General features: G+C 37.2%; 1 protein-coding gene across 2 annotated transcripts in view; it reads left to right on the top strand.

Annotated features, from left to right (window-relative positions):
- PDCL2 (phosducin like 2) overlaps positions 1 to 16,277 on the top strand; it is a 60,962-nt gene that overhangs the window by 24,199 nt on the left and 20,486 nt on the right. For both annotated transcript variants that reach the window (XM_077136915.1, XM_077136916.1), the window contains exon 4: positions 11,961 to 12,104. In XM_077136915.1, coding sequence (XP_076993030.1) covers positions 11,961 to 12,104 — 144 coding nt within the window. The remainder of the gene's footprint in view (positions 1 to 11,960; positions 12,105 to 16,277) is intronic.

Here is a 16,277-nt window from a genome sequence, read left to right as displayed (position 1 = left end):
CCTATTATTGATTTCCAACTTCATTCCTTTATGATCTGAGAAAGTGTTGTGTATGATTTCAATCTTTTTAATTTGTTGAGACTTGCTTTATGACCCAGCGTATGGTCTATCTTTGATAATGATCCATGAGCACTTGAGAAAAAGGTGTATCCTGCTGTTGTGGGGTGTAATGTTCTCCAAATGTCTGTTAAGTCTGGCTCATTTTTTGTATTATTCAAATTCTCTGTTTCTTTATTGGTCCTCTGTCTAGATGTTCTGTCCATTGATGAGAGTGGGGAATTGAAGTCTCCAGTATTATGGTAGATGTGTCTATTTCCCTTTTCAGTGTTTGCAGTGTTTGCCTCATGTATTTTGGGGCATTCTGGTTCGGTGCATAAATATTTATTATTGTTATGTCTTCTTGTTGAATTGTTCCTTTTATTAGTAGATAGTATCCTTCTTTGTCTCTTTTAACTGTTTTACATTTGAAGTCTAATTTTTTGGATATTAGTATAGCTACTCCTGCCCTTTTCTGGTTGTTATTTGCATGAAATATCTTTTCCCAACCTTTCACTTTCAACCTATGTTTATCTTTGGGTCTAAGATGTGTTTCCTGTAGGCAGCATATAGAAGGATCCTGTTTTTTAATCCATTCTGCCAGTCTATGTCTTTTGATTGGGGAATTCAGTCCATTAACATTTAGTGTTATTACTATTTGGATAATATTTTCCTCTACCATTTGCCTTTTGTATTATATACGTCATATCTGATTTTCCTTCTTTCTACACTCTTCTCCGTACCTCTCTCTTCTGTCTTTTCATATCTGACTCTAGTGCTCCCTTTAGCATTTCTTGCAGAGCTGGTCTCTTGGTCACAAATTCTCTCAGTGACTTTTTGTCTGAAAATGTTTTAATTTCTCCCTCATTTTTGAAGGACAATTTTGCTGGATATAGAAGTCTTGGTTGGCAGTTTTTCTCTTTAGTAATTTATATATATCATCCCACTGTCTTCTCGCCTCCATGGTTTCTGCTGAGAAATCTACACATAGTCTTATTGGGTTTCCCTTGTATGTGATGGATTGCTTTTCTCTTGCTGCTTTCAAGATCCTCTCTTTCTCTTTGACCTCTGACATTCTAACTAGTAAGTGTCTTGGAGAACGCCTATTTGGGTCTAATCTCTTTGGGGTGCGCTGCACTTCTTGGATCTGTAATTTTAGGTCTTTCCTAAGAGTTGGGAAATTTTCAGTGATAATTTCTTCCATTAGTTTTTCTCCTCCTTTTCCTTTCTCTTCTCCTTCCGGGACACCCACAACACGTATATTTGTGCGCTTCATATTATCATTCAATTCCCTGTGTCCCTGCTCATATTTTTCCATTCTTTTCCCTATAGTTTCTGTTTCTTTTTGGATTTCAGATGTTCCATCCTCCAGTTCACTAATTCTAGCTTCTGTCTCTTTAAATCTACCATTGTAGGTATCCATTGTTTTTCCATATTTTCTACTTTGTCCTTCACTCCCATAAGTTCTGTGATTTTTTATTTCAGATTTTCTATTTCTTCTTTTTGTTCAGCCCATGTCTTCTTCATGTCCTCCCTCAATTTATTGATTTGGTTTTTGAAGAGGGTTTCCACTTCTGTTCGTATATTCAGCATTAGTTGTCTCAGCACCTGTATCTCATTTGGACTATTGGTTTGTTCCTTTGACTGGGCCATATCTTCAATTTTCCAAGCGTGATCCATTATTTTCTGCTGGTGTCTGGGCATTTGATCAGATTTCCCTGGGTGTGGGACCCAGCAGGTTGAAAGATTTTTCTGTGAAATCTCTGGGTTCTGTTTTTCTTATCCTGCCTTGTAGGTGGCACTCGTGGTGCTCGTCTGTATGCAGGTCCCACCACTAAAAGATGCTGTGGCTCCTTTAACTTTGGAAAACTCTTGCTGTGGGGGAGGGTCACCAGCTGAAGCAGCTTAGGGGAGTGCCGATCTGAATCTCCCAGCCGGCCTGGGAATCCACGCGTGGGGGGTTGCCGGCTGCCGCAGCTTGGTGGAGTGCTGATCCGAATCTCCCAGCCGGCCCGGGAATCTGCGTGTGGGGAGGGTCGCCGGCCTCCGCGGCTTTGGGGAGCACCCGTCCAAATCTCCCAGCCGGCCTGGGACGCCAAGCGTGGCGGGGGGGTGCTGGCCGCCGCGGCTTGGGGGAGTGCCCACCCAACATTCCCAGCCGGACCGGGAAGCCACGCATGCGGAAGGGACCCCGGTCGCCGGTCTCTGCGGCTTGGGGGACCTCCGATCCAATTCTCCCAGCTGGTCCGGGGGTCCACGCGTGGGTTGGGGTGCCAGCCGCCACGGCTTGAGGAGACCATCCGTCCAATTCTCCCAGCCAGTCCGGGAAGGAGGGAGGGAGGGACTCCGGCTGCCAGCCACCCCGGCCTGGGGAAGCGCGCGCCCCTCGGTGGTCCCACTGCAGCGGACTCTCCCTGCCGGTTCAGCCGTTCCAGAATGGGGTACGCTGTCCTCTTGGTGTCCATCGTGGCTCCGGGAGCTGTTCTGTACCATCTCTACTTCTTTAGTAGCTGTTCTGGAGGAGGAACTAAGACCCGCGCGTCTTACTAAGCCGCCATCTTTTCCGGAAGTCCCCGTGAAGGGTGTTTTTGGTTGTGGTTTATTTTTTATGTTAACTTCAGGTACTCAAGGAAATCCCTTTCATATCCCTAGCTGTATATAAACTTAAGGAACAGGGTTTAAGGACTAAATCCCAGAGTTAATTCTTTAAAATATTAAAATGTATAGTGTACAACAAAAGATTTTAAGACCAAAAACAGAAATGATGTTCCATCCAAAAGAACAAGATAAAAATCCAGAAACCATCAATAATAAAAACCAGACTTTGGACATACCAGACAAAGGCTTTAAAAAAAAATAATTCTCAGTATGCTCAAGGAGATAAAGGAAAACACAGAGGAAGTACTAAAGGATATTAGGAAAACAATGAATGAGCAATATGAGAATCTCAATAAAAAGAGAAATTTTTAAAGGGAACGAAATAGATACTGGAGTTGAAGCCAACTGAAATGAAAAATTCCTTAGAGGGTTTCAATAGCAGATTGAAGTTGGCAGGAGAAACAATCAGTGAATGCAGAGACAAGATAATTGAATTGATTCAGACTGATGAGCAGAAAGGAAAAAGAATGAAAAAAATTCAGTAGAGCTTAAGAGTTCTGTGGGACACCAGCAAGCATATCATTATATGCATTATGGGAGTCCCAGAAAAATAGAGAGAGATGACTAGAAGAAATATTCAAAGAAATAATGGCAGAAAACTTTGCAAATTAAAAAAAAGACATGAACATGCATATTCAAGAATACCAGTGAAACCCAAACAGGATAAACTTGAAGAGAAACACAGAAAGAAACATAATAGTTAACTTGTCCAGTGCCAAGGATAAGGAAAGAGTTTTGAAAAATACAGAAAAGAGCAACATGTTATATACAAAGGAAAGTCCACAAGATTGAGAATCAGTTTCTCATCAGAAATGGAGGAAAGATGGTGGAGGGACAAAATATTTAAATTGCTGAAAGAAAGTAATTGCCAACTATATTTGTTTGCTAAAGCTGCCAGAATGTAACATACCAGAAATGGAATGGCTTTTATAAAGGGAATTTACGTTACAAGTTTACAATTCTAAGGGCAGAAAAATGTCCAGACTCAGGCATTCAGGAAAAGATACCTTGAATCAAGAATGACTGATGTCTGTCACGTGGGAAGGCATGTGGCTGCCATCTGCTGATCCTTGTTCCTGATTCTGTTGTTTACACCTTCTGATGCCAGTGGTCTCTTCTCTAAGCATCCGTGGGCCTTCACTTAGCTACTCTGGGACACAACTCCGGGTTCTGGCTTGCCTAACATCTCATGGGAAGGCACATGGCAATGTCTGCGGGGCTCTGCCCATGTCTAGGCATCTGCTCTCTCTGTTAGTACTCCAAGCATCTCCAAACATCCATGTCTCTGTCAGCTCTGAAGCAACTGTTCTCCAAGCATCTACATCTGAGGTTTCTCCAAAATGTTTCCCTTTTTAAAAGGACTGTAGTAAACTAATCAAGACCTACTTTGAATGGATGGAGTCACATCTCCATCTAATCAAAGGCTACACCACAATTGGGTGTGTCACATCTCCATGGGAGTAATCTAATCAAAAGTTTACATCCACACCTGGGTGTGTCACATCTCCATGGAAACAATCCAGTAAAAGTTTCTACCCCACAATATTGAATCAAGATTAAAAGAAACATGACTCCCTCCACATGATTGGATCAGGGAAAAGGACATGGCTTTTTCTGGGATATATAACAGCTTCAAACTGGCATACCAACCAAGAATTTTATCATCAGCAAGGCCATCTTTCAAGAGTAAGGGAAAGGTTAAGACATTCTCAGATGAGCAAAAACTAAAGGAGTTCATTACCACTATAACTTCCTTACAAGCAATACTAAAGGGAGTTCCTCAGACTGAGATAAAAGGATAGTAGACAGTGGATCAAAGTGACATAAAGAAAGAAAGACCTCTGATAAAGGGAGCTGTATGAGTAATTATAAATGCAGCATTATTATATTGTATTTCTCAGAGTGTAGTTACACTTCTTACTTTTTATGGGATGTAAAATTTAAATGCATAAGAGTAGTGATAAATATATAATTTTGTATGTGAAATGTTTCATTTTTCCAAGTGAAAATGGGCAAAAGCCTTTAATAGACATTTCTCCAAAGAAGATATACAAATGGCCAATAAGCATGTAAGAAGATGCTCGGTATCATTAACCATTAGAAAAATGCAAATCAAACCATAGTGAGATGCTATTTCACACCTACTAGAATGGCTACTATATGAAAAAAATGGAAAATAACAAGTGTTGGAGAAATAGGAACACTTGTTCATTGTTTTCATTGTTATTGTAAAATGGTGCAGCCAATATGAAAAACTGTTCAGTGATTCCTGAGAAAGTATTATCAAACAACCTGGCAATCCACTTCTAAGTATATGCCCCAAAAATGGAAAGCAGGGGCGTAAATAGATATTTTCACACTGATGGTCACAGATGGATTATTATAATAGGGAAAAGAGTGTGGGGGTGGAGGATGGGGAATATATGGGACTCTGAACTTTCCGTATCATTTTTTTGTAAATCCACAAATTTTCTAGTAGAAAGAAAAACTATTAATTTTCTAATAGAGAAGGAATTCTGCCTCAAGACTATACCCTCCACTTCTCCCTCAACTCCCCTACACATTTGGATTACAAATGTCAACATTATTTCTACTGGAATTTCCATTCTCCACCCCACCATACAGAATTCAGACTTAGTAGTCTCCACAATCATGTGATCCCATTCCTTATATTGAATCTCTTTATATTCAGGCAGAATTGAAAAATGGATAGCCTAGAGATGTTGAAATAAAATGCAATTTACAATTTAAATTGCAGATTAGGTACAAATGAAAAGACAGCCTATAAACTGGAAAACAAATCCAAAGAAATTATTCATGATATAGCACAGAAAGGCAAACAGACAGACTATACAAAGCAGATTTTAAGAGAAATGTTGATAAAATAAGATCTAGTATTTGCCTGATTTGAATTTCAGAAGAGATAATAGAATGAAGGAGAGGCAATATTTGAAAGGAGTGATGATAGTTATGAAGTTCCAGAACCATTGTCAAATATGAGTTTACGAATCCAGAAGCAGAAATGTCTTCTAAGCAGGAAAAATAAAAAGAAATCCATTCTTTAGTGCATTGTAGTGCCCTAGGGTAGAGAAAATGCTTAGAAGAAGCCAAAGACCAAGAAGAGATCACCAACATTGGAACAGCCAGTAGAAAGATATACTTCTCAGTAGTGACAACAGAAGCCAGAAGATAATGGGATAAACTTACAACCATAACTACTTTCTGGTCACTTTGGATTTCTCTTGCCAATAAAGGAGCAGGGGGAAAAAAAGGAGTTTCTATACTGGTAAGAGTAATTGAACGTGATCATCAAGAGGCGGTAAGGCTGTTACAACATAATGGGCAGGGGGTGATCTGTCTGCCCCTTAATGACCCACTGGAACATGTTTTGGTACGCCTGTGCCCAGTATTAAGTGTTAAGCAGTGAGTACAGGAACCATTATCTGATAAGGCTATAATTACTAGGGAGCTCAGATCTTTTAGTGGAGTGAACTGTGTCACTACATTAGCAAGCCATCTGGACTAGCAAAAGTAAATCAAGGGTGGGGAAAGTGTAGAATGGATGGTGGAAGTAGAACATGAGGAACAATTATTGTCTCTGACTAACTGCAGCATTGGAGATTGTAATTCTGTTTATTAATAGTACTTCTGTAAGTTTTCCCAGAAATTATCACCATCCAGAATCCTAAAGGAACTGCCTGGGGGGATGAACTTATTGTGAGAAGCAAATGAATCTGAATAGGAGCACTGTTACTTGGGAATTTACATCCACCCCTCCTAGGGGCATCCTGAAGTCTGTGACTGCACAAGAGTTTAAATTGTAAGTCTCCCAATTCTGTGTTGCAAATTAAACTCCAGAAATTTCAATGGAATCAAAATGGAGCCATATTCTAACTAAGAACACCCTCTTGTTAATCTCCTCCTATACCAGAGGTCTATAAATTACAGTCCTGGGCCAAATCCATCCCACTGCCTTTCCCTCCCCTCTTTTTTAACTTTTTAAATTTTAATATAAATATATGTTATATTATATATACAAAGAAAAGAAAGAAAAAGGCAATAGTTACAAAGCACTCTTCAACAAGTAGTTTTACAGAACAGATCCTGGAGTTTGTCATGGGCTACCATACCATCATCTCAAATTTTTCCTTCCCACTGCCTATTTTAATAAAGTTTTATCTTGGGACACAATTATACCCATTTGTTTATATATTACATAGGGCTGCTTTCTTGCTACAGTGGCAGGGCTGAATAGTTGCAACAGAGATGATTTGGCCTGCATAGCCTTAAATATTTGCTAGTTGGCCATTCACAGAAAAAGTTTGCCACCTGTTGTAGTTTGAAGCTATGTACCTGTGCTGGTTTGAAAGGATATATGTCCCCTAGAAAAGCCATGTTTTAATCTAAAGCCCATTTCATAAAGGTAGAATAATCCCTATTCAATCCTGTATGTTTGAAACTGTAATCAGATCATCTCCCTGGAGATGTGATTTAATGAAGAGTGGATGTCTCCACCCATTTGGGTGGGTCTTGATAAGTTTCTGCAGTCCTATAAAAGAGGAAACATTTTGGAGAATGGAAGAGCTTTAGAGAGAGCCAGAGCGACATAGTCACGAAAAGCAGAGAGCCCACTAGCCAGTGACCTTTGGAGATGGAGAAGGAAAACGCCTCCTGGGGAGCTTCATGAAACCGGAAGCAGGAGAGAAAGCTAGCAAATGGATGCCTTGCTCGCCATGTGCCCTTCCAGTCAAGAGACACACAGTGTCTGTGTTCACCATGTGCCTTCTCACTTGAGAGAGGAACTCTGAACTTCATCGGCCTTCTTGAACCAAGGTATCTTTCCCTGGATGCCTTTGTTGGACATTTCTATGGACTTGTTTTAATTGGGACATTTTCTCAGCCTTGAAGCTGTGGACTAGCAACTCATTAAATTCCCCTTTTTAAAAGTGATTCCATTTCTGGTATATTGCATTCTGGCAGCTAGCAAACTAGAATAGTACCCCAGAAGAGACCATGTTCTTTTAATCCATTCCAGTGGGTGCAGACCTATTGTAGAGAAGACCTTTGATTAGGTTATTTCAATTGCGATGTGACCCGCCCCATTCAAGGTGAGTGTTAATCCTCCTACTGGAGTCCTTTTTAAGAAAATAAAAACCACAGAGGACTAAAAGATGAAATAGAAACCCCCAGAGACTTTAGAGGAAAAGCCACAGACTGTGAAGCTGGAATCTGAAGCAACGAAACCTAGGAGTGAAGGACCAGCAGACACCACTGTGTACCTTGCTATCTGAAAGAGAAACCTAAGCTTGCTAGTAACCTGTCTTCAGAGAAGGTATTATTCTATTGATGCTTTAATAGGGACATTTTGACAGCCTTAGACTGTAAATTTGTAAGCTAATAAATTGCTATTGTTAAAAGCCAGTCCAATTCTGGTATATCGCATTTTGTCAGCTTGAGCAAATCAAAACACCACAGTTGTGCTACATTCCCTTTTTCTAAAAGCACTCTCAATAAACATGTGCAATTGAGTTGTTTCAGACTAAGCTTCTAGAAAACATGACTGAGGGCAGGCTAAATGTTCAAAACCATAAGCTGATCAAGTCCCACAAAACCCATTTAATGGTACTTGCTTAATCAACCTAGGAAACTAAAATAGTAAGTTTGGATTATTTCTTATCTGCAATTTTAGTTGGTACAAAGGTGATTCTCACATAGGATCCACCTTGAAAAACATTGCTATAGACCATTCTTACTTTTAAAATATAAATACAAGAACCTGAAGTACAATATTAGCCAATCAAACAGTTCCTAAAATAACAATATATGATTACTAATTAGAGTTTATCCAAGAAATGCAAGGATGGTTTGATGATAGGAAATCTATTGATGTAATCATTTGTGTCAGTAGATTTTATTAAGATAAATTGTGCCAGCTGTTATAACAAACAACTCAAAAGTCTCCCTAGTTTAACACAAGAAAAATTCCCATCCACCTGAAGATGCACTGAGCAGCTCTTTTCCAAGCAATGACAAGGAATTAGGGCTTTTTCATTAAGGGCTTCATTATTGCAGAATCCTTTATCATCATGTGTGTGAACCAGGGACACAGTATTAAAGACAGCATGGAACATTTTAGTGAAGAGTCGTAGTAAAGACAAGTATCATTTTCACTTGACCATAATTCAGTCTCATGGCCCTAATCTAAATGCCAGTGAAGCTGGTAAATCTAGTATTCACCATGAAGAGGAAATTAGATTGATGATCGCCCAATTAGTCTCTGCCACAATGATCAAAGAAAGATAACATACATGGAAATTCCTTTATTTGCATATTCCTCATTGAAATCCAAATCTATTTGCCACCAAATTATGATGTTATTTCATTTCTCTATTGTTACTTTGGATCTAAGAACAAGGGAAACTGTAGCCTTTCAAAATTTTACTTGTTCTTAAGAAGAAGAAATTCTGTAGTCATCTTGATATTGCTTATTTAAAGCAAATTCCTCATTTAAAGCAAGAAATAAAAACAAATTATTTTGAAAAACTAAAGCAAGTTAGAAAAAAGAAACTTTACTTGATAAAGACTTTGAGTTTGTAGGCACTTAATTTCCCATATTAAGCTCCATTCTGCTTTAAATAGCTAGAGGGCTTTCTGTTAATACAACTGAATTTCAACTGATATGTTAGGTGAAAAACATAGGCCACTGAACACTACGTGACTTCCTGATGACAAAACTATCACGTGTTTACCTCTCTTTCGTCCCCAGATGATATTGTTATAATGAAAGTAAAATGGGAGGAGGAGGAGGAAGAGGAGGGGAGGAGAAAGGGAAGTAGTTTATAATTCCACCATTATGTAGGGCATGGTACCATCATTGGAAAAAAAACTTTTAGAAATCTCTGCAAAATATTGTCAGTGAGATCAATTTGAGGGAAATTATTAATAGTGATGCTGAATACTCGTCACAGTCAAAGCTCCCAAAAATATATTCAGAGTAATTGTAGGTTCAGAATATCTGGTCCAACAGAGGGAGAATTAAAGAACTTAGACCTGGATGACTGTCATGGCATTCTCCTCCAGGTTTATTTTGTTTGGATTACTTTCTATGTAAAGTGAGGGATTTCACCTGACCTGTTTCCAATAAGTCCAGAAAACAAGGGGAAGTACTCCCACCTAACAAAGCTACAGAATCATTAAATGTTAGGAAACTTACAATCATGTCAGAAGCCATTTGGATTTGCTTCATAAATCGAAGTGCACAACAACTAAATTATCAAAATAAATAAATTTGAAGACAGTTGTTTAAATTTTAAGGTTCTATATGGATGAATAAATATCGAGAATAATTGGCTAACAGTTATTGAATGTTCACAAAGTGTCGGGCACCCTGCTGAGAAACTTACATGCATTTTCTCATTTTATTACCAACAATCTCATGTGGGTAGGTATTAGTATTATCCCTATTTACAGATAGGGAAACAGAAGTTTAGGAGATTAAATAACTTGTCCAAAGTCATGGTGCCAGTAAGTGCTGTAGCTGGCATTTGAACATAAATTTGTCTAACCTTAGAGTCCAAGCTCATGATCACTCTCCTTCACTACATCTCTACCTGCAATAAATTTATGTCTATAATAAGTAATTATGCTTATTAACAAGGCTTTGGACTGACAGATTAGCATGATAGTTAAGAGCATATGATAATTGTACTGATTTCACAAGGTTTTGTAAGGATTAAATTAACTATGTAAATGCACTCAAAACAGTGCCTAGCAACATAGTAAGCACTCATAAATGTTGGGTATTATTCTTTTTTTTTATTATTAATTAAAGAAAAAAAAGAAATTAACACAACATGTAGAAATCATTCCATTCTACATATGCAATCAGTAATTCTTAATAGGTATTATTCTTATAGATATTCTCCCTTACTAAGTATTTAACCTGTCTTGGAGAATGTGTTGCCCAATACCTAAATAAAATCACCATATCTATGATTAAGACTAGTCTTAAAATAAAAGTAAATTTAATACAGTCAATATCTTCTTATACTTTGCAATGCCCATGATAATACAAATTCCCACATAAAGAGAGAAATTGGCATTATAAGGCCATTAATGGTTATTCCATCACTCTTTAAAATGATTTATATACATGTATATCACATTCATTGCCCACAATTGTCACCATGTATGGGGATAACCTTAAAAATATAAAAATGAGCATCAAGGGATTGAGAAAAACCCTAGAATGAGCTGAGACTCAGCATCTAGGAATTGAGAAAACCTTCTCGACCAAAAGGGGGAAGAGGGAAATGAGACAAAGTGTCAATGGCTGAGAGATTCCAAACAGAGTCGAGAGGTTATCCTGGAGGTTATTCTTATGTATCAAGTAGATATCATCTTGTTATTCAAGATGTAATGGAGAGGCTGGAGGGAACTGCCTGAAAATGTAGAGCTGTGTTCCAGTAGCCATGTTTCTTGATGATGATTGTACAATGATATAGCTTTCACAATGTGACTGTGTGATTGTGAAAACCTTGTGTCTGATGCTCCTTTTATCTACCTTGTCAACAGATGAGTAGAATATGTGGAATAAAGATAAATAATAGGGGGAACAAATGTTAAAATAAATTTAGTTTGAAATGCTAGTGATCAATGAAAGCGAGGGGTAAGGGGTATGGTATGTAAAATTTTTTTTTCCTGTTTTTGTTTTATTTTTCTGTTGTCTTTTTATGTCTTTTTCTGAATTGATGCAAATGTGTGGGAAATGGTCATGATGATGAATATGCAACTATGTGATGATATTGTGAATTGCTGAGTGTATGTGTTGGGAATGTTTGTGCTTCTTGTAATTTTTTTTTTAATTAATAAAAAATTAAAAAGAAACAGAACTACACATATTGACAATGGAGCCCACAGCAAGATATTTTGCTAAGTATAAGCACAGAGAGATTCAGAACATTGTGTACTAAATTTCCTTCTCAATATTCAAGTGGATTTGTGACACAGCAAATACAGCTCCATACTCAAGAGAAATGAAAACCTGTTCAAACAAAAACATGTCCATGAATGTTCATAGAGTTATCCATTCTTTCTAAAGAGGGGAAAAAATCCAAACGTTCATTAACAGTTTATACGTTAACATATTGTAATATATCCATAAATCTGTACTATGGAATGTGATTTTGCAATAAAAATGAACAAACTTAAAAAAAGAAAAATATATATAAAAATGTTTAATATAACTTATTTCCGTTTTTAATTAGAGAAAAACGTCTGCAGGAATGGAAAGCTCTTAAGAAAAGACAAAAATTTGGGGAATTAAGAGAAATTTCTGGAAATCAATATGTGAAAGAAGTCACAAATGCAGAAAAAGATGTGTGGGTTATTATTCATCTATACAGATCAAGGTAATTACCATAACATTTTCTCCAAATATAACATAGTAATGTTTTAAAATACATATTTTTAGTTTTAATGTTCTATGAAGCATAAAACAAAAGAATATTCAGGAAAAGAAATAAATATGCATATTCATATATTTTTAGAATTTTTGATAGTTTTTAGCTTCAGGAATTAAATTATGTATCTTAAGTTATTTTTTCATTTCTAATTTAAAGAACATGCCACATCTAGAAAAGTTAGCACTCTGTGGCAGTTAATTAAAAGAAACTTTTATGGAAAATCTCAAACATAGAAGAAAGTAAAAAGAATGATAATATTTACACCCCAAATATCTACCACTTAAACTCAACAATTTTTTGCCATATTTATTTCATTGTGTGTATGACTATATTTATGGGACCATTTCAAAGTAAATTACACACAGTATGAGTCTTTAGCACAGCATGCATCTTCAAAACATAAGGACATTCTTCTACATAAGCACAATACCATTTTCACTAACAAACTTGGCAGTAATTCACTAATAATATCTGATACTTAGTCTTTATTCAAATTTCCAAACTGACCTCAAAATGTCTTTTTGTAAAGAAAAAATATAGATATATGATTCATGCAGTACATTTGGATATATCATGTCACTTGTCTCTTTTTTTACTTTATTAGAGAAGTTGTAGGTTTATAGAACAATCATGCATAAAATGCAGGATTCCCCTATTTCACCCTTTTATTAACTTGCAATGGGTGTGGAGCATTTGTTATAACTGATAACACATTTTTATAATTGTACTATTAACTATGTCCATAGTTTAACTTAGGGTTCACTGTTTGTGTACTGTACTTCAATAGATTAAAAAAAAGTTTCCATTACATATATACAATCTAATATTTCTCCTTTTAATCACACTCAGATACATATTTCAGTGTCATTAATTACATCCACAATATTGTACTACCATTATCACCATCCATTAATAAAACACTTTCATCATTTTAAATAGGAACCTTGTACATTTTAAATCTTAATTTCCCAATCCCTATCCCCACCTCATCCCATGGTAATCTATATTCTATTTTCTGACTCTATGAATTTGCTTATTCTAATTATTTCAAATCAGAGAGGTTATACAATATTTGTCCTTTTGTGTCTGGCTTATTTCACTCAACATATCTTCAAGGGTCATCCATGTTGTCACATGTATCAAGACTTCATTCCTTTTTATGGCTGAATAATATTCCATTGTATGTATATGCCACATTTTATTTATCCATTCATTCAACTGGTGGACACATGGGTCATTTCCATCTTTGGCAATTGTGAATAATGCCTCTATGAACTTAGGTGTGAAAATATCTGTTTGAATCTCTGTTTTCAATTACTACAGGTATATACCTGTAGTGGGATTGCTGGGTGATATATGGTAGTTGTACATTAACTCAAAATGTATCAAAGACCTAAATGTAAGAGCCAGATCTAGAAAACTCTTAAAAGAAAACATAGGGAAACATTTTCAAAACCGTGTTAAGCATTGGCTTCTTAGATTTTACACCCAAAGCATAAGCGACAAAAGAAAAAATAGATAAATGGGACCTCATCAAAATTTAAAACTTTTGTTCCCTAGAGAACTTTATCATGAAACTAAAATGACAAGCTGTACAATGGGAAAAAATATTTGGAAACTACATATCTGATAAAGGATTAATAGTCCAGAATACATTAAGAAATCCTTCAACTGAACAACAAAAAGACAAATGATCTGTTTTAAAAATGGGCAAAGACTTGAACATCTTAAGTCTCTTTTAATAGAACAGTTACTCTACATTCCCCTCTTTCTCCTCGATATTCCTTAAAATGTCTGGGTGTATTAAGTATAACCCAAAGATCCTCAGAACTGACCAGCCTGGTATAACAGTAAGTCTTATTAATATCAGAAAATCAATAGCCTGTTCTTGTTGCTATGAAGGCTCTTTAACCCTTGGCGATATCCCCCTTGTTCTAGTTCTTTTTTATTTTTTTGTATGGTGTATGGTGGGGGTCACATTTCATTCTTTTTCCATGTGAGTATCCTGGTATTTTTAGTGTTTTTATGGCTGCAGCACCATAAGTCGAATTTTTGTTTCTTTGTTTTTTTGTTTGTTTGCTTGGTTGATTTTTTTTGGGGGGGTGGAGGGCGGTGAGTGCATGGCCCGGGTATCGAACCTGGTCTCCCGCATGGCAGATGAGAATTCTACCATATAACTACCCTTGTACCCTTCCAGTTATTTCTTGGAATCCCCAAGGAGAGATTCCATGTATCTTTATGATACGCCTTCATTCCTCCTTTCCTATTCCTTTGCTTCTTTGGAATAGTCTCTCCTTATAAAGCTACTTGGGAAAGCCTCACCACTGACTGCCATCATGCATATGCCATTTGTCCATGTCAAGGATGGTAAACCCCGGTGCTCCCAAAGTTACAACTCTTGTGAAAGAGGAATAGTGCTGGGTCTGGGCACAAATGAGAAGAAGGGAACTTCCTCAACCCTGCGCCAAAATGGGGCTACATGTTCCCAGAGTTTCACAAATCTCTCATAAATATAAACCCTGTAGCTTCTGGAACCAATCCTTTTGCCTTGGGGCCTGTTTTAGTTAGCTAAAGCTGCCAGAATGCAACACACTGGAGGTGGATTATTTTTTAATGGGGGATTTATTTAGTTAAGAATTTATAGTTCTTCAGTGGAAAGGCAGTTAGCTTTTATCTGAGTTTCTCTGTCACATGGGAAGGCACACGGCAATGTCTGCTGGCCTTCTTTCCTGGCTTGTTTCCAGTGGCCTTTCCTGGGGCAATTCCTTTCCGTTCCTCCAAATGTCTAGGCTGAGCTGTGAGTGCTGAGATGAGGTATGCTGAGCTGCTTGGGATGTACTGTGCTGGGCTCCTTTCTGGCTACTCTCTTTTAAGCCTCCAGCTAATTAAATGTAATATCATTCAATGTGGAAGGCACTCTGCTTAGCCAACTGCAGAGGTAATCAGCCATAGATGAATTTCACATGGTGATGATTTCAGTCCACAGCAACTGAACAATGTGGCATCATAACCTGGCCAATTTGACACCTGAAACCTAACTATCACAGGGTCACAAGCCAATCCAGGATTAGATGCCATGGCATTGTTCTCATTTCAATCTCTAGGCAATTTTTCAGTTCCAAAGTAAATGTACAAAGCAATTTTATGGAAATTAGAGCCCTGCTGTGTACTAGGTCATCAGTTCCCCAGTCAAATTTTGATAAGACACCATGCCTCATAAAAGAAATCATTACTTTTATTGCAACTAAAACTCTTGCTAGATTAATTTCTAAGTAATTTTAAATCTATAAAAATAATCATATTCCCATTTTACCTGTATCACATTTTTAAGGATTTATAATATTTATTTTTCTTTCTGAAGTAATAATTCCCATAGCTGCTATACTCTGTATTTAAATGTATTCAATGTTCACTTGCTCTTTCTATCAGTATCTTACTACCCAAGTCCTTTAATTTATTGGCTAACTTTCACCATTCAGTTAAAAAGATTTTTTTTATTGTAAAATATAAGATATATACAAAGCAAAGAAAGAAAAAGCAATAAATTTTGGCACACACTTCAACAAGCAGCTACAGAACAGATCCCAGAATTTGTCATGGGCTACCATTTCCTATCTCAGATTTTTTCCTTCTATCTGCTCCAAAACACTGGAGACTAGAAGGAATATTAATATAGTGATTCAGCAGTCATACTTACTTTGCTAAATCCTGTTTTCTCTGTTATTCCTCCTCCTTCTCCTTTGATCCATCTCCCAATCCATAGGGATCTTTGGGCCATACCTGCTCTGACTTTTTCATGTTGAGAAGGGGTGTCAACACTAATGGATAGAGGGATGTAATTAATTGGTAATTTTGGAGAGGCTGATCCCTCTGAGTTTCAGGATTTATCTGATCTAGGAACCCTCCAGAAATTATAGGTTCCAGGAAAGCAAACGTAGTGCATGAAACTTTTATAGAGTCTCACTTCAAGCCCTAGGTGTTCTAAAAATTCAGCAGGAGTGATGCTGGTTAAGGTTTAGCAATCCATGGCAATTAGCATCACCTAACTGAGGCTTGCATGAGAGCTGCCTCCAGAATAGCCTCCCACTCCATCTGATTTCTTTGGGTCACTGATACCTT

Source organism: Tamandua tetradactyla, chromosome 19 (genome assembly GCF_023851605.1).
Source record: "Tamandua tetradactyla isolate mTamTet1 chromosome 19, mTamTet1.pri, whole genome shotgun sequence".
NCBI classification, from domain to species: Eukaryota; Metazoa; Chordata; class Mammalia; order Pilosa; family Myrmecophagidae; genus Tamandua; species Tamandua tetradactyla.
Note: the sequence above shows the minus strand (reverse complement) of the source record. Positions and strands in the feature narration are given on the sequence as shown.